Raw genomic sequence first — 22,887 nt, forward strand, 5'->3', positions numbered from 1 at the left:
GTTTCATATCTTGCAATCTTTAACAGTAAGAATAATGCATGCGTGACATGAAGAAAATGGCACAATTATACACAGCAAAAACCATTCACTTCATGGAAATATACAAACTTTCTCAGAACAGTTGCCAAAGTAGATTAAACATTATCATAAGTATTAAATTCCCCTGATATAATGCAGGAAGTCTGAATGCTTTATTTACTCACCGACAATAAACCAAATGAGACAGAAATGTAACAATTCAAATGTATTACCATCATTCTTTGCTTTGTTAAAGGAAAAGTTCGACATTGTGGCAAATGCGCTTATTCGCTGTCTTGCCTAGAGTTAGATGAGAAGATCGATGCCAATAACATGTCTGAACGCTGCAGCCAATTAGCCTGGATACAGTGTAAAATAGAGAATTTTTCGTTTTATAGAGAGTTATGTGCCAGACTACTTCTTAACCAGTTACTTCCTGGAGAAAGCAAATAAGTGTATTTCCCAAAATGTCAAACCATTCCTTTAAGATGACAACTGGATATGTTTTTTTCCTTTTTATCATTCAGTGCATCATGATAGGTGCATTATTCAGACTTCACCTTCCATAACATCTAACAGTCTGCGAAGGATTGGAAAGAAAAAGTGCTCCAATCAATAGTTTGATTCAATGCAGCAGAGTCCTACATACATACATTATGCATCTCCACCAGTATGTGAATGTCACCCTGTCAAACTCATTATGTCATTTAAGCCTGTGCTGACCTCTGTTCATCAACATTATGGACTGTTGCTAGCTCAGCTGCTTTAGTTTTCAATAAAAAAATTCCGCCATCAAAATGGCTGCCATCCCTATCACAATGAGGACAGCCACAGCAATTCCCAGGCCACCAGACACGCCCTTGCCATCAGGCTGGCCACCAGACAGCTCTGTGCACAAATGAGAGTGACACCATTATGGGATGCTCAGTTCCAGCAGACAACAGAAGACATTATGACTTGCTGCAGATAAGAAATGCTTTTCATTTCTGGAGGAATCTAATTAGTAAAAACTTTGTGAATGGCTGTTCTCATGGCATTCAAGTTAATAAATAACACACTTACCCTCTTCTTTGGAGAGAATGGCTGCAAGAAATAAAGACAGAAAGAGTCAGTATTTCATTATGAGGGAGAATATATCCAAAATATTGTATTTGCCTAAATATTGGAAAAATTGATTCAATTACAGGGAGAGAGTAAAAGGAGAAAAGACTCAGACTATGTTTTTTATTAACTATATTTTTCCATGTAGTAGTTTCTATGATAACCTTTTTGGATAATTTATGTGCTTTATGTATTACATTTTAGTGAATGTTTGTAATGTAGTAGATACAACATGTTCTTGTATAATATGTACATATGTATTCTTTTTTTGTATTGTTTATTGTATTTTTCTCTATTTTAGCCCTTTTATGAAGGCATACTTCATTACTGTCACCTATAAGGACAGTATCAGACATGTTGGAGTTTAGGTAGTTGGATTTTGTTACCTTTGGACAGAGCCAGGCTAGCTGTTTCCCCCTGTTTCCAGTCTTTATGCTGAGCAAAGCTAACCAGCTGCTGGCTGTAGCTTCATATTTAGTGTACAGACATGAGAGTGGTATCGATCTTCTCATCTAACTCTCAGCAAGAAAGTGAATATGCGTATTTCCCAAAATGTCGAGCCATGCCTTTAATTATGCATGAGGCAAATTTGGAATATTGGGCTATATAAATAAAATTGTCTGAATTTGACTTGACTTACTTTATTAAATCAACTGGGTGCTATCGTTACAGTGTGTAGATCTTTGACTGACTCCTTTAACTACTCATTTGCACAAAAAGAACATAGGGGACATACAAGTTTCTGTCTTGGCCCTTATGATCACTGTGAGCACAGACGGCTCAGTGATGCTCTCCTGGACAACTGTGGTCTCCACACTCCTGCTCTTCCTGTTGCATTGCTGTGGATCAAACCAGACGGAGAGACATGAGTTGATGATCTGACTGGAATTGGAGACTTCTGCTTGAAATGCATGTAGTGCCTTTGTACCTTGAAGGTGCTGCAGGTGCTGCGCTCGCAGAGTCGGGTGATGCAGTGCAAATAGCAGGTGGAGATGGTCTCATTCTGCCGCTCAATGAAGCGGAACGCTGGGAAGTAGAAACGGGCCTTTTGGCTATCCCCGTTCTCCAGCATAGTGGTGAGCTGATCTATGGAGCACCTTTCAATAAAAGGCGAACCTCACAAGTGCCCCATTTGCACATCACACAGATACATACAAGCAGTGTGTTAATGATAGAAAGGCAGGGAGACAAAATCAAGACTCGGGCTCCCTTTGGATTTAGAGGTAGCTGTGGTGCACTTATTGCATGGAAGAGAGGAAGACCTGTAGATATGTGTAAAGGTTTACATTTAGAGATGCTGCTGACCTGAGAGACAGAACCCATTATCAAGCCTTGAAGGACTGGAGGAAATTCCCAAGAAACAATTAGTAGGCAGCTCAAACTTCATTTCACAGTTTTTTAGTGTTTTTAGGTGTTTTTGTGACTTACGAGACAAACAGATTAAAGATAGTGGAGCTGGAGGGCTGCGGATTCAGAGGCGTAACACCGGCCCAAAAGAATAAAGTACCTGTGAAGAAACAATGATGTCCCCAGCACTTAGTCAGAGACTCCAGATCACAGGTGAAATCCTCAAATTTACAATCTATCAAGTCACAGTCATTTGATCGGAGACTAGGAGAGACATTGACTCCGGTTTCCATGCATTGAATTTATGAAACTGCTAAAAGTCAAACTTTTAACCTTCACTTCTACTCATACTCACAAACATAAGAATAAAAGCTGTTCATTGAATTTCTTACAACTAAAAAATACTTTTAAATTTAAGTCGGTTAAGAGTAGATCCTAGATGACTGCAGCACAGAGACAGATGAGCACACACCTGCTGAGACATGTTTTGGAGTGAATGTACAAAATCACAATAGGGTAGTCTTAGCCTATTATTTGTATTAGATTTTTTTTCAGGTGTGCAAACAACAAGAATAAAGCTGCCATTAATTTTGTTTACAATCACTTTCGGCATTCTCAATTGTCTGCGCTTGTAAAGGTGGTACTAAACTCTCCTTATGATTTCTCTCATGTTTTCATCTACTGGCAGCAGGATATCTCTCCTGCTCCAGTTTGGTTTTCATTTTGTTTCCATCTTAGACAGTTTGCTATTATTTCATCTATATTTTGTTATTAATATGACATCACAATTGGAGATATTAGAGTCTCACAACAATAATAATATTTTTTTAAAATCAAAATTGTGTTTTGCAGAACAACATATCAGAATAAGGATTTTTTTAATGATATATATGATATATATATATATAATATATCATAAAAATCATTATATATATATATATATATATATATATATATATATATATATATATATATATGTATAAGTAATGTATAATGTAATGTATAAGTAATCATGTGATCACTTGAGAAGTATGTGGAAGTAGGAGTGAGTCGCTTAGTAAAATGTATCACAAAGCAAGTTGCCTTTTTTCTTGCCTCTGTAGCAGTGGTGGAAGAAGAATTAATTTCCTTTACATAAGTAAAAATACCAGTCAGCCTGCAACAATTTAAAATACTCCATTAGAAGTAAAAGTCCTGCATTCAGAATCCTACTGAAGTATAAGTATTATCAGCAAAATGTAGATGTATGCTTAAAGTATCAAAAGTAAAATTACTCATTCTGCAGAAAAGGCCTCTGTGACTAATGATGGGCCCTTCCAGTGGGTCACAAAACAAATCTCAGGGGTCGTGAGATGATTAATGGGGCAGGAAAGAAGAACAAACACAGTTCTGCTGCACAAATTTGGTCTCCTTTGTTGGACTTTTCTCTAATCTTTATTTTTTTTTATGAAATATTGGATAATTTTACCTCTTTGGGCCTCAAAACGTTATTTGAATTAAACTATCTGAGAAGCTAAGAGCGGAAATCTCTCTTTGGTGGAACTGCTAACAACTCATAGACATCTGAAACATGACAAGCTCCTCAACAAGACATTGCTTTTTTTACAAAGGGCCACAACTCAAAAATCTTGGGAACATCTGGTTCACATCTGGTTTACTAATTTATTTTACAAGTTGATCTTAACATAAAATGGAAATACTCAAGTAAAGTATCTCAGATGTGTACTTCAGTACAGTACTTCAGTAAATGTACTTAGTTACTTTCCACCTTTACTTCAGTGTAATTCTTAGAAGTTTGATAAATACCGGTCCAGATGATGTTAATGCTTCTTACTGTGATGTCAGGTTGGATGCAACCACCTGCACATAGATGTTTGTTCTTAATTTGACGCCCAGAGTTGGCACAACAAGGGGCGTGGTGTAATTTATATCCTGGCAGGATAGGACAGGAAGAGAAGGAAAAACATTATACAAGCTCTTACATAAGATTAATCTTCTGGAGTTATAGTTTATGTCAGTTCCCGGTGGAAATGAGGGTATGTATAGTATGTGGAAAGGTGTAAGGTGGCACCTGGTACAAGGCCATGCTGAGGGTACTGATGAAGCTCCCATTGTTGTCCTTCAAAGCATGACCTACGAGGAAGAAAGGAATGAGATCATACTTGGCACGCAAGTGAAATGTTAGAAGTGTTAATGTATTTTTTAACCCACAATATTTTAACTTACACAACGACCTGGGTGTTAATGAGATACTCCAGTGGATAAGCACATGAGTAGTAATACTTGAGCTCTGCGTTGTAGATGATCATCCCATTGGTGAGGTCGAAGGATCGCACCACCCCACTGACGTTGACCGTCTGGATGTTGGAGAACTCTGAGAATATTCCCATCCCTGGTGCACTTGTGGTCTCATTATTTAATGAGAACATGATTAATTAAGAAATGGTTAAAAGTAAATTTAAACATCTCTGGCATAGCAGGCAGCAGTGATGCAATCACAGCCAAACTTTCTCCTCAGAAAGGAGACTGGTGATGGGATTACGTGTGTCTGTGTTACATTAAGTCAAGAGCAGACTGATTCACCTCATGTATGTATGTCTGAAATTCTCTTATTTCTGCCCTGAGTGTTCTCTTCTTCTTACTTGGTCTAAAACACACTCTTACACCCTTTCAGTTGCCTAAATCTGCTCTAACTCCCCTCAGCTAAAGGTTAACAAGCACCATGATCACATGACTAAATCAGGACACTTCATTGATGCAATACTCACCAAGACGTTACTCCCGCAGGCGTTTCCCTCTCGGATGGGAAAGCTGAATCTCACCACAGGAGGTGTCACAGAGGTGTCCAGCGTCCCCCGATAGTCCACATTGTCTCGGATGTGGTTGAGGATCAGTAAGCTCTGGTTGTATCCGGTGTAGATAGCTGGGCAGATTTGAATCGCCAGGTCAATAGCAGATGTGCCACACACCACAGCGATATCAGTGTATTCTGATGGTGATAAGATAGCATTGTTATTGAAAAGATTCTGATATGATTTTCATTTACAAATATTCACTTAATAGAATTGTGCTACTCCAAACTATTGTTCAGCATGCAATTATTCTGGAAATTATTGTGCATGTATGGACAAATACCATAGAAAAACCTGCACATGAAGAACCACAGTTAAACCATAAATATTTAATTAATTATTCATTAACATCTACATTTCTTTCAAGTGTACTAATTAAATATCTGAAGTAAACTAAAATCAATATGGCCTCCCTAAAGGTCTACATCTGAACTAAAATCAATATGACCTCTTCAATCCAAAATAAAAATGTGTGTTTGAAGGTCATCGCACCTGGTCGTCTGGCATACGCTCTGCAGTCAGATACACTGAAGGCCTCTCGCCCGCAGTACACAGGAAGGTCAGAATGAGGAAGCTGAATAAAGCCATCTCACTGCTCTGCCTGCTGTGCCAAAGCTGAGGCAAACACACAGACGTCAAACACAGAAAAGCCTAATAAATCCAGCACAGTGCAGAAGAAAACGTCCGTAAATCCAGTGATTTTAACAATAAAAGTCCAGATTTAGATGCTTAATCCAGAGCTGGCAATTGAGGAAACTTTGTTTGCATCTCGGCCTTGATCTTACCTCCTTTGGCTCTTTGCTCTTTATATGTGGTGAGCATGACCGTTGTGTGATCACAACACTGTTTCAGGATTGGATGGAAACAGGGTCATTGTCACTTTGGTGGGGCTGTCTCAGCTTTGCATGGACAATTCACTTTTTGTGGCTGAGGTGGTCTGGTCCTTTCCTGGAGGCAAATGATGAAACCCAACACAGCCCCCTTCAAAGTTACATGCGTAAACAATGTCCATAGGGGTTTTGTGACTTATGAGTATGTACGCTTTCTATTCACCTGGGACCTCCCATATAATAGAGGAAAGAGGGCCTGTTGTCTTCTGAGGTGTTTGGTGGTTTAATATGACCTGCATGACCCTTAATTTGACAAATTGGCACAAGCGATCTTTTACATGACGGCTCATGATGCTCAAAATTGTGTGAAATGCTATTTTCAACAAACATGTTAGTCAGACTGACAATGTAACTGACATTTATCATGTTTACGCTTTGTGAATTTCTTGTTTTTGAGGAGTAAATAACACAAGATTTATGTTAGAATATTTGTGTTTGTGCTTGTGAGTCAAAGTAAAAATTCCCATGTCTTCAGAGAATCATTTAAAATTAGGTTAATTTTGAGGTTTACCTGAAAGAAAATGGACAGCTGGAAACCTGATCTTGTCAGGTGAGCCACCTGGGAAGAGAAAGCTCTGATCGGGGTAAAGCTGGAGGATGGGCGTCTCTGTCATCTTTTGTCAAACATATAAAACCACACTGTCATATACAGAACTGTCCTTCTGTCCTCTCGCCCACACACACCCTCATAAATGTTCCTCTGGTTTTTTAAAATAAGTTTTCTTTGGTCTTGACTCACCTGAACTTGGCTTCAACATTCAAAGCCAAATCCCAGCCTCATTTCCATTTTGGGAGGAGGGTTTAATCAATTATTGCTGATAGTAAACTGAGAGGGGGGGTGATAGCATTTTTTCCTCTCTTCTCAGTTATCTGTGGTCATTGTGGATGCTGAATACATCACAAAATAGCTGTTGAAATGAGGGATTAGAGTGATAAAGAGCAGTGAATGCAGCAGAGCCGTGCAGGTCATAAAAACAGCCGCAGAGTCGGACACGTGAGACGCAGCTGTCGCCAACAGACATTTATATAGGTCATCGGAAAAGAAAATCAATACAACAAAAAATGAAAGATTAATTCTGGCAGTCATCAAATGAGCTCTGGCAATGCCTGGTATTTTGTTCATTTTCCTGGAGATTGGACACCCAGGAGGCCATGACATTTGGAAAACTTTCACAGATATGTGCCAATATTAAAGATGAATAAGTAAACTTTACTGATTGTAGTCAAATAAATCATGGAGGAACCGGCCAGAAACCATTGTTCATTATCTACAATACAAATATGTGTCATTAGGCACCCAGCCATTAGGAGATGGCAGGTTGTGTTTACTAATATTGAGAGTTTTAGCCTACTTACAAACGTAAATATAAAATTGTTGTTGGTGTCATATGAAAACCTTTTATGAACTAAGCTTTGTAAATATACATTTTTCAGATAATCCACTGGGTATTTTAATAGTTTATTTAGCTCAATAGCTAGGAGAAATTTCTGTTCAACCCATAAAGGAACAACTAATCCTTCAGTTTATCTGAGAAAATTCTAAATCACCACATTTGGAGACACATGGTTTTCACTCAACAGTGACAATATGCTGAACAAAAATTTATTTTGCACATCCCTTGTTTGAATCTAGTTCTGATCTTGATATGTGAGCTTGGCAGTTCATTCTTGACTCAAGATCTACTTATACTTGCTTGTTCCTGAGCTTTTGAACGTATGACATGGACTTCAAATCTTCAAAGCTCCCAGACAAGCGAGTAAGTGGACCTTGAGTTGAGAATGTTTTTTTTTAATTCATCTTGATTGTTTTTCAAATACTTATTTAAAGGAATAGATCAACATGAGAAATATCCTTTTTTGTTTTCTTGCTGAGAGTTAGATAAGAAAGTTGATAAAACTGTCATGTCTTCAAGCATAAAGACTGGAAACATGTTATAACCCCCTGTAAAACCACAATATCTTGTTTTGTCACTTTGGTTTTTGTACAAATTAAACAAACGAGATATATGATGTTAATTAGTGAGCTTTAGAGGTGCGGATTTTGTTAAGTTTGGACAGAGCCAGGTTGGCTGTTTCCCGCTGTTTCCGGTCTTTATGCTAAGCAAACCATTGGAGTTGCTTAGAAAGTGAATAAGTGTATTTCCTAAAATATTGAAATATTCCTTTATAAAGTATACAATTTTAGAGCCAGATAAAATCCACTTTCCACATAAATCCACTTCTTGATTTCAAAACACTGCATGATGCTTATTTGTTTATTTTAACATTGTACAGGGTTATAATACTATAAATGCTTTACATTTTGACAGTAAAACAAAAAATTATGCACCTCTTTGTGATAATGGTTTATATTTTGTTTTCACTCTAATTTTTCTTTTTTATTAACTCACTTGTCAAATTTGTAAAAAAAAAAAAAATGAGATGAAATCTGCCAAAATAAGTAATTTTTATCAGTCACACCTATTTTAGTGAGGTGCTGACTCACATCAAAGAAAGAAAGGGAAAGCTACACACTCAAACTTTTGATGCAGTCTTTTATTACAAGTTCTAAAGATTTATGTTTATCCATTTGCATCGGAGTTATGAGTGTAAAGCTGTAAATACTGTAATTGACCGAACAATAGACAACAGTGACTAACAAGAATGGTGAGGTATTGAAGGCAATAAATACACAACACCTGAAACAATACAATATACACATTTAATAGTGTGTGTACAAAGGAAAGTGCACATGCACATGTACATTATCAGTTTGTTTAAGTCTGTGTACCTAACGTGTATCTGCACATATTGTCAGTACCAAGATGTTATTTTATACAGATTTTCATTTAAAGCTGGGGTTCCAAACACCTGAGGCTGTGGTTGCTGGGAGGTGGGACTTCTTCAGGAGGCGGACTGACAGCAGGAAGAAGCCCACACTGACCCCGCCCAGGATGACCACGCCTGAGATCAGAGCACTGGTCACCGGGTTCATTGGCTGGGAGGGGTCACCAGATGCTGGAGGACGGAAAGGTGAAAAAAAGCAGAAACTTGAAACAGACATGTTCTTTGACGTGGGCTTAACATGACCTGAGTTTGTGTCTTTTTCTTTCAGAAAGAGAATTTGAACCTTTTTGTCGTTGCCTTAAATCATCAATTTCCATGGGTATCTTCTATCTTTACACCCATCCCAGGACTTAGTCACAGGTGATATTTAAAACCTTTTTATGTTTTGTAACATTGCATAAGAGAGCTTACCAAGTTGTGAATTGTTGACAGGAGTTTCATCTGAAAAATGATTTTGGAAGTATTAGAATATTTTTACAGATACTTTAATCTTCAATGGCTCTGTGGATGCATTAATCTATTGATCTCAATCTAAAGGAATAGTTTGACTTTTTGAGGAATACACTTGTTCGCTTTCTTGCTGAGAGTTAGATAAGATGATTGATATCACGCTCATATTTGTCTGTTAAATATGAAGCTGCAGCCAGAAAATGGTTAGCTTAGCTTAGCATAAAGACAGTTAGCCTGGCTCTGTCCAAAGCTAACCAAATCTGTCTACCAGCACCTCTAAAAATTACTAATTAACAGGTTATATCAGGTTTGCTTAATCTGTCCAGAAACCAAAGTGTAGAAATGACAAATTGTGTTTTTAGAGGAGATAATGTGCAAGACTATTTATATGACCAGCTATTTCTCCTTGCTTAGCTAAGCTAACCATCTCCTAACTAACTCTCTGAGAGGAAGCTAATTAGTTAGCTTTAGAGGTGCTGGTAAGCAGATACATTTTTACCTTTGGACAGAGCCAGGCTAGCTGTTTCACCCTGTTTCCAGTCTTTATGCTAAGCTAAACTAAATGGCTGCTGGCAGTAGCTTCATATTTAACGGACAGATACGAGAGTGGTATTGATCTTCTTATTTAACTCTCAGCAAAAAGCGAATAAGCGTATTTCAAAATGTCGAACTACTCTTTTAAGAGTCAGTTTATTGTTCATACCACTCCTGGTGATGATTGGTCCAGCGGTGATGACAGCATTCCCAGATGCTGCTGGTGGGGAATCAAGGCTCGCCTCTCCACCCCGCCTGTGCCGTCGCCCACAAATCTGCCAATCACATCATCAAATTTCAGTCCTCATTGAGGGAGTCACAAACTGAGATTCGTGATTTTTACACTTACTGGCATGAGCATGATGCAGTCATCTGCCCGGCAAAGCTTGGTGACGCAGTGCAAAAACACAGTTGACATCTTCTGGTGTCTGTGTTTAACAAAACGGAAAACCTCAAAGGAAAAACGTCCCATCTGACTCTTCCCATTCTCGAAAACTGTCGTCTGTGGGTCTTTGGAGCAGCTGTTTCATAAGAGAACAACACACAGATACACAAATATGTACATGTGCACACTGAAAATGACAGATTTGATGTCTAGATATATGCTTAAGCACTCATTGAGAAGGGGAAAAAATGTAGCATTCATGGGGATAATCTCTTTGGAGAGCATGAATAGGTAATGACTCCCTTTTGTGGTTTATCAAGTCATCATCTTGAGGCAAAAAAAAGCGAGATTACCCAAAGAAAAGGTCATAGCGGAGTTCATCATTAGGATTCCCTGAGGGGGTTGTGTAACAGTAGTCCATCAAGATGTTCCACCTGCAGAGAGACAAAACTGTGAGATGGGATGGAAGATAGAGATTTAACTGCACATGGGAAAGCACAGATTGGGGCTTTCTCTGTTGCAGACCGGCGCCTTCATGTAGTATAATAACATAATGGCATAATGAATGTAGGCAAACCATAGTGAAAAAATGACTAAATCTGTAAAAATGATGGTGGGAAAGATGCTGTGATTGACCAAAATATCATCCCTGCTTCACTGAAGTTGTTGTTGTAATGGAAAAATGTATGCTACATGAAATATTTCTGCAAAGATTTATCACATCTGAAAATCAATATTGAATAGTGAATAATCATATGTTATCTGGCACCGTTTGTCTAAGTTTGTGGCTTTCACAGCAGCAAATACTCTAGTTTTCAGAGCCAGCCCAGCCATGGGAATAGAGAGAGGTTGATTGTATGTTGAATCCTGTACAGGAAAAAATCAAAGTGGAGAGAAAAATAAAAAAATAAAATGGTTAGTTTTTTATTACAAACATAAAATTAGAAACTTGAAATTAATAGAGGGACTCAGTCCTGACATTATGCGTGTTTAAATTATAAGGCTGGCAATATTCTATATTTTTGTTATTGTCAATAAATCCTTTTAAAATCCAGTGTGTTAGTCAGCCTCTCAATGCTTTATAACTTCTAACAGCCTCGTTGTGGCTCTCATCCCCAAACCCATTTGTTCATACTAAAGACGTGACTCTTTAAAAACAAATATATACTTTAATTTTTTTTAAAAAGGCTTAAAACAACTGGGCGCTGTAGTTTTTTGGAAATGTTACTCAGACAGGAATAAATAGGGCATTTGTGGGGGACTATTTTCAGTGAATTAATACATATTTGGTGCTTTAGTGAGTATTTACGGCAGCAGGACAGTGTTTGTGGGTTTGTGCCCACATTCATTGTAATGAAAGAACATTCATTTCAATGTTGGTTTTGGTATTTTCATGGGATTTGTTGACAATAAGAAAAATCTGAACTATCTCAAAACTTATAATAAATCTGGTGATATTTCTGTTAGTTAACTGGATAACTAAATAGTTAACAGATTCATTAAAATAAAACACTAACTTGATGCAGAGATAATGGACATTAAAAAACTATCCTTCTGAATCTAATTCAAAGCTTTTAAAGTTCATGCATTACAACAGAAATTATTGTATTTAAGTTGAACACAGATGTCTACTCACGTTGTACAGGATCATACTCAACGTGCTCACAAATGTACCGTTGCTGTCCTTGACAGTTATAGCAGCAGAAGAGCTGTGAAGACATGCAACACATTTATTTCAATGCTATTTATTGACCTTTTGTGGGTGGTAACTTAATAAACATGATTTTGAAAGCATAGGTAGTGATGTAGTATAATGTTAAAGCTATAACACATTTATTTATTTATGTGACTAAAAGACAACAGTTTAGAGGAATGTATGCATGTGAATTGGCATCTAAGTCATTATGAAAATATGCATATTCTAAAATAAATGGTTCTCAGAATACGATAAGACACAAACCCACTCAGGCTTTTAAACCAGAAGCTTAATTAGCCCCACAGTTTATGAGAACAATAAACACATTTGAATTAATTCTTAATTAAATTAATAAATCTTAATATCAAATCCACTGAGTAACTCCGGAAAGGTCAAGCTCTCTTTTGGACACTGAGGGATTTTTTTGGCAGCCACTTACGATGCCAGCTGTGAGTTATTGACCAGGTACTCCAGCGGGTAGCTGCAGCTGAATTTATACAACAAACCGGGCAGGTAGCTGATTATAGTCGGCGGGTCAGGGGTGTCAATATAGCCTGAGACATTTCCAATTTGTACCAGAGACATGTTCCCATAGGCATTGGCCCCGTAGGCTGTGTTGACCTGCAGAGAGAAACATCTCAGCCATGTCACTTTGCTTTCTCCCAAGTCAATAAACAACATGGTGAAGTTGCTTATTGATTATATTAAAACCATGTTGTCATGTTTGTGTATTCTTTACCACCAGGCTGTTACCGCAGGCCTCCAGAGTGCTGAGACTGATGCTGAACAGGACCGCTGTGGGGAAGGTGTTGTTGTTGATGAAGCCTCTGCATTGGGCGTCACTGTGGCGACCATTCAGGGCCAAATCTGCATCCGTGTAGCCGGAGAAGAGCACGGGGCAAAAGTTGATCTTCAAGGTGATGGTCTGAACCCCGCAATACACACTTATGTCCCGCTCACCTGGAGGTGCAGAGAGGAAGGGAGGCAGAGAGAAGGGTTAACAACATCTTTTTAACTTTTTACAATTTGCGTGAAATTCTTACACGTTTCCCTACTGATCATCACTTGAAAATTGCAGCTACATTTCCTGACACATTTTGAGTCCTGCACAGCTATTGCATGCATGAGCAACAAGTATAGTGTTGGTTTTGATAAGTGAAATGTGTCAAACTTCATGTGAAAAGAAATCTATGCAAATATACATTTTGCAAAAATGTTGTAGGTCAAAGCTTACATGTTGCAGTTTTGGTGAAACAGGCTCCTGGTCCTCGACACAAAGAGCACTGCCACCTTACTATCCCACCAGCATTTATCTGACACCTCAGGAGTAAAATAGTCCCTGATTTGATGGTGAGACTGAAACCCAGCTGGACTCTTGCCATGAAGACCAGGATTTAAAAAAAAACCCTGTAACTTAGATACAGTGGGCTGAGAAAAAACACTTTAAATCTATTGTAACTTTATCACTGCTGCAAAGGTGAAATGTGTATTTCAACCTAATATGATCTATTAGTTCATGGATAATAGTGGGTGATAAAGTTATTTCAAAGTTTGTCGTCATCCATGAAGTGTTGTTTTGTCTATCCTCTATATCAGGGCTGTAGGCAGGATTTTAGATACCAAAAAGAAAGTCACCAAAACATTTAAATTATTACATCTTATCTATTCAGGCGGCTGTTCAATTCTTTCCAGTAAACTTCGTAGGAAAGCATTAGGAAATTACAGACCTGTTAAAAAAGTGTTATTTAATTTCCCAACATGAAGGTCTGTTTTAAAGCCCTCTGCATGTTGCCAGGAAGTTTTTCCTACAGTTTTTAACTGTAGGAATTAAACTCCCCCTGTGGTGCTGCAACCACCAAATTCCCATTATTATTAAGCATTCATTCACCATTTATACACCAGTTATAATTGTTGACATATACATTAATAAACACTTGTCCTTATAATTGCTTACAGCTACATTATAGTGTGCTATAATGTGTTATGAACCATGTATTAAAGTTTTACCTATGTTCCACATCTGTAGGCAGAGTGACAGAAGAGTGTATGGATCGTAAATAGATATACGTGGAGGATTCTCACCTGGAAACCTGCTGTGGTAGTTGGCGTCACAGTTGTATCCATTAAACTGTGTGGAGACTGAAGCAGCATTACTCATCAGCAGGAAGATAAAGCACATTCGTGTCATTTCAGCACTTGAGAGAGGTTTACCCGCTGTCATCTTCAGAAGGTCAACATTGCATTAACCACATTCCTCAGATACGTGTTAAAAAACAGCACTTATGTCGAAATTAGATGTTGAAAAACAATGCTCCCCTGCCTCGCCTGATTCCTCAACTGCTGCACGCTCTGACCTCTATCAAAGTAGTACAACCTTCTTTCCCCAGGTCCCCTAATCCTTCTTATCCTGCTCCCTCTGCCCCCTTTTACTTCAGGCGCTCATATTGGCCCAAAACCTCTATTACCCAACGCCTTTTAAACTGAAGTCACCCCTCTTTCTAGCTCATTTCATCCCACTCCCTTCTCTCTACCCCCCACTTCTATTTTTTCTACACCTGTTTACCTGTTTCCTGCTTTTTCCAAAGTAATTGGTTGGGACCCCTCTTCCCCTGCTTTGTGATGAGTGAAAAGTTCAACACTGTGGCATGTAGTTTTTGGTTGCATCAAGGACCTAAACACAACGTCAGCCTTACGTGTATCTGTTGTGTGTGCACAGATGACAAAGATAGAGGGATTCATTGTCCAAACAAAAAAAAAAAGGCTGCAGTGCAGAACATGGGAAACTCCGTCAGATCTGAATGGCTTGGACAAATCTTTTCACAGTGCCCAGAAACCTGAGCGCACTCAGAGGGTTCCCACTCGTCTCACCTCAGTCTGTTCTCCGTCTGTCAGCTCACACAAACGGTGGGCCTCAGCAGGTGGGGGGCCCAGCCCGGGAATTAAGCTGTCATCGGCTGCTGCTGCAGCCCACATTCACATGAACATAAAAGTCAACTCACGGTCTGATGCAGGGCTGTGTGTGGGTAATTGTGATGCACAAGGCATCACTTAGAGTAAAGGCATTCACTGGTGTGTACAACTCCAGCATGGTGTGTTCAGTGTCACAGATGGTAAAAGTGGAATCTTGAATCTGTTTTACACTTTGTTACTCCCCCTCACCTTTCATTTTACTGCAGACCATCTAACAAAACAAGTTACATTAATACGTTTAACGTGTATCAGAAGACAGAACTTCTCTTCTGCAAGTTATTTGACCTTTAAACTGATCATCCCATAAAAAGACCAAAACCAACCCAATACTTTCTGACTTCCCTATTCTGTCTGTGGTACTCAGTCCAAGTCCATTGCTTTCTACTGAAGACATAAATCTTTAAAAAAACAGGTCACAAATATGAAGTTGCATTTTTTTAAAGGCTAAGTAATTCCCTAAAAAACCTGGGCACTGTAGCTATTAGCAAACGTCACTCAAACGGAGTAAATAGTGCAATTGTTGGGAACTATTTTCAGTCACATATTAATACACGTATGGTGCTCTAGCGAGTATTTACGTCAGCAGGACGGCGTATGTGGGATTTACTTAAAATAAACTACAGTGCCCACGTTCATCATGATGAAGGAACATGTCAATCAGTGCAACAGTGTGGCACATTCATGTGTTTTTGGCAGTTTTTAGACAAAAATGGAGCTCTATGGCGCAGAGGACTGAGCAACCAGGCTTTGGCTACACAGTCAATACTTTACAGTAGGATCAATCATTGTTGGATTTGGTCTTTTTATGGGATTTGTTAATGATAAGAAAAAATGTAGAACAGTGCCATCCTTATCCTTTAAAATGCAGTTTTTTCAGCAAAACCTCAATTTGCTATGTTATAAAAGAATGAAAAGATTATATGCAAAGCAGCACAAAGAAACAGCTGAAAACTAATCCAATTTCTGCCTCATTTGATTGGTGGTTTCAATCATTAAAAGTCTAGTTTGCAACTGTTTGATTGATGAAATAATAATGACCAACAACTTATTTTCTTTCTTATTATTTTTCTTTCCCTTGAAGTCATACCTTTAACAAAAAGACATAATACCATGCAGCAAATATTTTCACTGCCTTCATTGGGTTCACTCTTGCATGTGCAATCTGTCTTCATGCAACTGACAAAAATATACCAACCACAAGGTCCATTTTGTAGCTTTTCTGGAGCTTTTAATCATATCCGCATTAGACACATCTGCAGGCTGGATTACCTACAACTGGGCAAAGTAGGCATCTTCGCTGAAGGCCCCAGGTTGCCTGGATGACAAATACTTTGTGGTAATTTGCTTAATTACAAATCTAGTTCTGATACCTATTTAGTATTCAGTTCATATTATGGTCAGACAAGCCTTTCACCAAAAAAGAAGGTCAATATTGGACAATGCTGCAAAACTCCAGATTACTCTGATTAGTTCAGAGTAAAAACAACACATGTTGGATGGATTGCCATTGAATTTGGTGCAGACATCTGTCTTTGTGAACTTTGGTGATCCCTGACTTTTCATCTAGCTCAAGGTCAGGTTTTCTTAGCAATGAGTATTACAGCCTCACAGAGCTGGCAGCCTGGCTGTAGACTCTTTGCCCTGTTTTACATCAAACATTACATCCAGCATTTTTAAACGTATTATTGCTTTCTACCATATCTGTGCATGGCGACCACATTGTAGTTAAGGTTAGGGAAATATCAGGGTTATAGCAAAAAAAAAATGTCACGTGTAATGAATGGTGAAGATTAGGCGTCTATAATGTTTTGTTCAGGTTAGGAAAAGATTGTGGTTAAGCACAAATTAACACAAACTGACATACAGCAGATCTGGGGCAGAGTATAAGCCTTTTTCACTGAAGACATTTTGACACATCACAGGAAGAAAATCACAGGTGTAAATAATATACTGAATGAGGCTGAATTCCATTTAGCTGCTTCAGTTTCAGGGTCCTGGTATTGTGCATGCTGGCTCACTTGCTGGCTCGCGTTTCCATCCACCTGTTGTCATGCATATTTTCAGTTTGCACATAAAAAACCTGAGTGGAAAGCAAATGGAAAGCGGAACCAGATGTAGCAAATTAATTATAACGTGCATGAAACATGTGACTTAAACATCACTCGAGCTTCCACTGAAGAAACAAAAACATCTGTGTGGAGCGATGAGGAGACTGTAATCTTCCTCAAATAAATACATGAAACAAACAGAAATGTCATATTTCATCCCATTTTCCACATTGTTTTCCATTGTTTGCGCCTCTTCTTCTACCAATGGCTCTACGGCACTAAAATTAGCCCCACCAACTGTTTATCTCAATGCACTCAACTCCTAATATTTACATAAGAGTAGTGGATGGAAATTCATATTAATTTGCATTTTCTTTTGCAGGTTTTCTGGAAATTTGTTTAAAATTTGTTTAAAGTTCAGATAGAAACTTGGCTTCTGTCATGACTTACATAGAACAGAACCATCGTCAGCATTATTATTAATAACTGTGCTTTTCAAAATGTCTGATGTGAAAAAGAGGGGCAGGGGCCCCAGGGCACTAGCTTAAAAATCTTTCTAGAACTTGTCTGCATCTTTTTTTAATCCGTGTACATTGAAAGTAAAACCAATATGGGGAAATGTTTTTTAGCTGAATTCTATCTTTTTCAGGATAAACAATAAGGATGTTTGTGAATGAGCACACAGGAACATTATATGCTTGGGTTGTTATTCCCATCCCACCCATGATACAGTTGCCCTCATCAGACACATCTCCTGTGAGTCACTCGGTTTAGACTCGTCCTGGCCTGTGGCCTCACATGTCAGACTCAGATCCAGACTTGAAGCCGTTCAGGCACCTGCTGGCAGAGCCCTGAGAAACACAGCTGGCTGCAGGTGTTTGCTATTCACTGCTGCTCACCTGCCCCTCTGATGAGGTAGGGCTGAAATCAAATATGAAACGCTTACAAGCAGATAAGTGCCGTTCAGAGCAAACAGGATCAGATGGCCACATGAACAGGAAATAAATACATGTGGTCAAACTTTCTTTATCATACAACATAATACCATGATTGTCTGTGCAACTCTCCTGAGCTTCGTGAATGTTTTCTGCAGGTCGTTGTGCTCAGAGACTTTTTATGGCTCAGGCTCAACCGCCACACTAGATCTGTCTGATAGAGCCATCTCTATCTGATCAACCTGAAACATCCAGACTCAACAAACAGACATCTAAATCACACAATCTGGGCTGCATCACCAAACCCGTGATAGTGCGGTAGTAATCTGACACTCCAGTTTTAACACAGGCAGTAAAGTGCCTCATCAAAGTCCGTGCTGAGATTTAATCCTCATTGAGTAATGTTTCCAATGAGTAAAAAAAACTTGTTGATTTGTTGCGACAGATGATATTTGTAGTACAGACTAAAGTGGTACACATAGACATGAAAAAAGGGGAAATTTAATGATAATAGTTTAATTTATAATGCACAACTTGTGCAGATTATTAAAAAAACAGTTTGTTTCTCTAGGAGATTTCTGCTGAAAATTCTAATAAATAAACCAGTTTCATTCAAAGTGAGAAGATTTTTTCCAGAGGCCTCTGACTGCTTCCTTTTTTGGGGCTGGAAACCTGTGAAAAATTCCCAGGTGAGAAGGGAAAACAACAGGCTGACTTAATGTTTATGTATGAAACCCAACCCTGTATTGAGAGAGCAGCATACGAGGAGCTTTTCTTTTAACATGACCTTGTCAAGGATATCAGAGGAAACTGTAGCTACTGTTGCCTTTCATACAGTTCATATATCCACATGCATAAACCTGGTCTGAGGAATTCAAAATTAGATACAGAATAATGTATATTTCTCTGTTAGTGAAACAATTAATTAACACTTTGTTTTACTAGTTATGAGGCTAAAGAATCAGGCTAAGATCTGATGTATTGTTCTTTAAAACTAATAAAAGTAAAAAGATAAAGTGTCCAGCAATACTTTGCATAAGTTAGTTGATAGGCTGTTAAATTGAATTAGGTTAAAATTAATATTTAAAAAGCCTAGATATTAAGTTATAGAGAAACATCAAAGGAAGAACTGGATGATTTAACTTCAAATCTTAATGTTTGACTGGATTACTACAGTACACTGTCACAGTAGTAATTCTGAACTTGAGAGTCAGTTTCATTAAAGCATCAGGTGACAATTTGGGCTGATGCAGAATCCATAAGTGAGCAACATGGTAGACTTTGTGTTTGGAGATAACCGTGACACTGTAGTGCCCCCCGGTGCTCACTGTGTCACACTGCATTACAGCTGCAGCCTCCACTGTTCGACACTTCTGCTGTTTCCAGCAGTGGTTGAAAGTAACTAAGTACATTTACTCAAGTACAATACTACAAGTACAATTCAGGGTGAATTTTCCTTTGAATATTAGGATGTATAAAGCAGCTGATATAGTGTAATGGAACGAATGGTAACCATTATTTGTAAAGCACTTTTCAAAACAAAGTTAAAAAGTGCTTTAGAGGAGAACAGACAGAGATCAGAGTCAGAATCAGAATCAGAAATACTTTATTGATCCCCGTAGGGAAACTCTTTGTTACAGCAGCTCGTCTTTACGTCAGTGCACACAGGAGAAAGTACTAGAAAACGATATAATACACTATAAACACTATAAACAGGTCAGAAATAAATTAAGTATCATGTCAGTATAAGTATAAGATAAACTAAGTGTCGAGTACCAAGTGGGTTTACTGGTTGATGGTGAAGTACAGTATAAAATACAATGTCACTAATTATGTAATAAATAATATTAATAAGCGGAGGTGCATGTACTGTCGAGAGTAATTGAGGTATATAGTATCAGTAGCAATAAATAAGAAAAAACTAACAAGGGAAAACTAATATTGCACGGGAATAGTAAACAGAATATTGCACAATTATTATTAATTATGGCGGAGATGTAATGCTCAATGTCCAGTTTAGTGACCTAGGGTCAAACAGACTAACCCTTAGAGGGAGGAGTTAAATAGTTTGATGGCCACAGGCAGGAATGACTTCCTGTGGCGCTCTGTGGTGCTTTTTGGATGATGATTGAGACAATGATTGTCAATGATTGAGACAATATAAAGAGGTTTGATCCATATGACCCAAATTGATCAAGAGTTGAAAGAGACCTGCAGGGAACAGAAACACCACTTACTTCAGAAATCAAAAAAATTGGTTCTAATAAAACAAACAAAACGTCTGCTTTATATAAATGTTCTAGTCTGTCAGTAAAGCCAAGCTGTCTTTAGTGAATATTAGTGAACATCAGTGAAATGACTTTGATGCAGAACTGTAGTATTTGGAATAACATTAACATTCATCACCTTTTGATGTCTGCTTTGGATTGCACAGATTTTGGAAGAACACTAAGTCTCAATATGTCCCCAGAACTCATCAGGGTTCAGAAGAAAGTCATCAAGCAATGTTTAAGACAACATTATTATATATTTTTTTGTCAGGATGAATTTTCTCTTGAATATGATCGTGCAGTAACACAGTACCAGGATGTATTATCAGGTCTGTGGTGTATAGAGAGTCTGAAGTAAAATATTGTCTTTGCAATAACAGTTTTTGATACTTCTTTTAGATATATAGATTTTGGAAGGACACTATTAGAGTACTGTAATGTTACTCTATATCAAGCTATACTATAATATATAATATATAAACTCTATATCTTACAGACTCACATACATAAGAAGTCTCAATATACTCCCAGAAATTTCTAGTTAATTAAAAACACCAGCTTGTTTAATTCTTTACAATTTTCTATCATCATAGAATAAAATGTCTCAGTGTAGCCTCATAAGGAGAGTTTTGGTTTAGCTGTTTCAAAGTTTAGGCCTCCACTAAGTCATTTTTCAGGATTTTTCTGTTTTCTTTCTGAATTTTCTCTTGAATATTGTCACACCGGGAAGTATGAAGCCGCTTATTTAAGGAAACAAACCCATGAACATATAAAATATCTGGTTTATAGACATTTTTCATCTCAGTCTGAAGTAATATTAGGCTGTCTTTACTGCAAAAAAATGTCACACTTTTAGTAACACAACAACCCCGATATCTTGGTTTGCATAAATTGTATTACAGTAAAGGTTAGTCTCTATATGTCTTATAGACTCATGTGCATAAAAAGTCTTAATAAACTGTCCCCTGAGAAGCCAGTCACCTGTTTGTGTACCTTCTTTTCACTTTTTCATCATCATAGAATAAAATGTGCAGAATCACCAGGAGAGTTTTGATTTAGTTGTTTCAAAGAGGGACACCATATACGTTTCCACAAAATAATTTTTGCTAGTTTTCTGTGTAAAGATGTATTTTCTCTGGAATATTGTCACACCAGAATCAGCTTTATTGGCCCAGTATGTGTACACATACAAGGAATTTGACTCCGGTTTTAAGTTGCTCTCAATGTTTGTACAGTTCCAAGAACAATGTACAGAAGATAGAAATAGACTTACAGCTAAAAACAAGAACAACAAAGCTGTACAAAGATAGGTCAAAATAAACATGTAACTATAATGTAGGTGAAAAAAATAAATGAATATATATACGACTGATTGATTGAATTGTTTATTTGAGTGTCCGGCCCATATGGGCTTACAAGACACTAAACAGCTACAACAACCAGGATGGCCACATGACAAATCATAATTTCCACAAATTCAAAAGAGAACATATCAAAACGTTAAATTTCCATGACAGAAATGTCTTTTTAGCCTACAGTGTTCTCTGTCTTAGTTGCCATGCATTTTCTATAAATCTTGTTAAGACCATAATCCCTTCATTAAATAGCCAACTCAACATGTCACCTTCAGACAACCAAAACAAATCAATCAATACACGGAGCAATGAAACACAAAATGAAATTCATCCTCGACAACACCAAGATCACAAAAAACACATAAACGCTGCTCTTCAGGAATACCTTTATGTCTGCCTACCTCAACTGCCAGGGGGAAGGTACCAGTTCTTTACTGAACACATAGGGACCTCAGCTCTATATAAATACATTTCAAAAGCAACAACAACACACAATGTCTATGTACAAGTCTGTAAATTGTAAACAAGAATATGAATAGTGCAGGGGTGCAGAGTGCAAAGAGGGCTGGAATGAATATTGAATGATTCATGTAATAGATTACTTTATATACATGAAGAGGGTGGATATGTACAGTATATAGACTACATGTCTACTTACAGTATATACAGTGTGCTTGGATTTATATTTGATAATGATGATGTTAAAAACACAGTGTGTATTTAAACTACGAAATATATAATTTATAATTAGTAGGTGGATGTTTAGGTGTTACAGGGTAATCATTTTCTGACACTTTAAGACCGATTTAACTGCTTATCGGAGTGAGGAAAGAAACTACCAGTTTGTATAAACAGCTTCTGTAAGGAAACAATTTGTCTTTGGTGAAAATGATGAAAGTGTCACAATATGTCTCTTTTGGACTGCATACATTTAGAAAAAGACACAATATCACAACTCTTTATTACAGTATCATTACAGGGATTTGAAATGCTATGAAGTAAAATGATGTCCTGTAGAAATCACTGAGAATAAAAACATCCAAAAAGTCTTGCGGCTGATTCCTTCACGCTGTCAGGCCTGTTGTCGCCTGCTCTTACTTCACTATGTGCACTGCTCAGTCAGTACAGGCTTCACCCTCTCATCCAGGCCTCTGGCGCTCCTGTGATTGAGCATTTCTGCTCCCCAGCCCCAGCCCCCCCCCCAGCTGGA

At 37.9% G+C, this 22,887-nt stretch overlaps 2 protein-coding genes across 2 annotated transcripts; both read right to left on the reverse strand.

Moving 5' to 3' along the window:
* Positions 1 to 204: 204 nt before the first annotated feature.
* Positions 205 to 6,073, reverse strand: si:ch211-229d2.5 (zona pellucida-like domain-containing protein 1). Its single transcript, XM_044202550.1, is given in 12 exon segments — positions 205 to 906; positions 1,081 to 1,101; positions 1,856 to 1,958; positions 2,048 to 2,216; positions 2,548 to 2,592; positions 2,594 to 2,626; positions 4,301 to 4,398; positions 4,538 to 4,627; positions 4,701 to 4,874; positions 5,235 to 5,455; positions 5,811 to 5,867; positions 5,870 to 6,073. Coding segments are annotated over 12 exon segments (1,164 nt in total). The 5' UTR covers positions 5,907 to 6,073; the 3' UTR covers positions 205 to 790.
* Positions 6,074 to 8,727: 2,654 nt separating this feature from the next.
* Positions 8,728 to 14,530, reverse strand: zpld1b (zona pellucida-like domain containing 1b). The gene is made up of 10 exons (XM_044201971.1): positions 14,182 to 14,530; positions 12,839 to 13,059; positions 12,539 to 12,720; positions 12,040 to 12,112; positions 11,173 to 11,270; positions 10,757 to 10,837; positions 10,368 to 10,539; positions 10,188 to 10,293; positions 9,446 to 9,475; positions 8,728 to 9,205 (listed from the first exon to the last, which is right to left on the reverse strand). The coding sequence occupies exons 1-10, from the start codon at positions 14,318 to 14,320 to the stop codon at positions 9,033 to 9,035; spliced, it is 1,275 nt and encodes a 424-aa protein (XP_044057906.1). The 5' UTR covers positions 14,321 to 14,530; the 3' UTR covers positions 8,728 to 9,032.
* Positions 14,531 to 22,887: the final 8,357 nt, after the last annotated feature.

The sequence above is a fragment of the Siniperca chuatsi genome, linkage group LG7 (genome assembly GCF_020085105.1).
Source record: "Siniperca chuatsi isolate FFG_IHB_CAS linkage group LG7, ASM2008510v1, whole genome shotgun sequence".
Taxonomy (NCBI): Eukaryota; Metazoa; Chordata; class Actinopteri; order Centrarchiformes; family Sinipercidae; genus Siniperca; species Siniperca chuatsi.

What these genes read in the sequence shown, in the direction of transcription:
- zpld1b (XM_044201971.1), bottom strand. Translation starts at nt 14,320, where the DNA reads ATGACAGCGGGTAAACCTCTCTCAAGTGCTGAAATGACACGAATGTGC. An exon ending in TGAGTATGATCCTGTACAAC is followed by an intron (nt 11,271 to 12,039) that starts GTGAGTAGACAT and finishes TTTCCTGTACAG; the next exon opens with GATTCAACATACAATCAACC. An exon ending in GCCACAAACTTAGACAAACG is followed by an intron (nt 10,838 to 11,172) that starts GTGCCAGATAAC and finishes GTCTCTCTGCAG; the next exon opens with GTGGAACATCTTGATGGACT.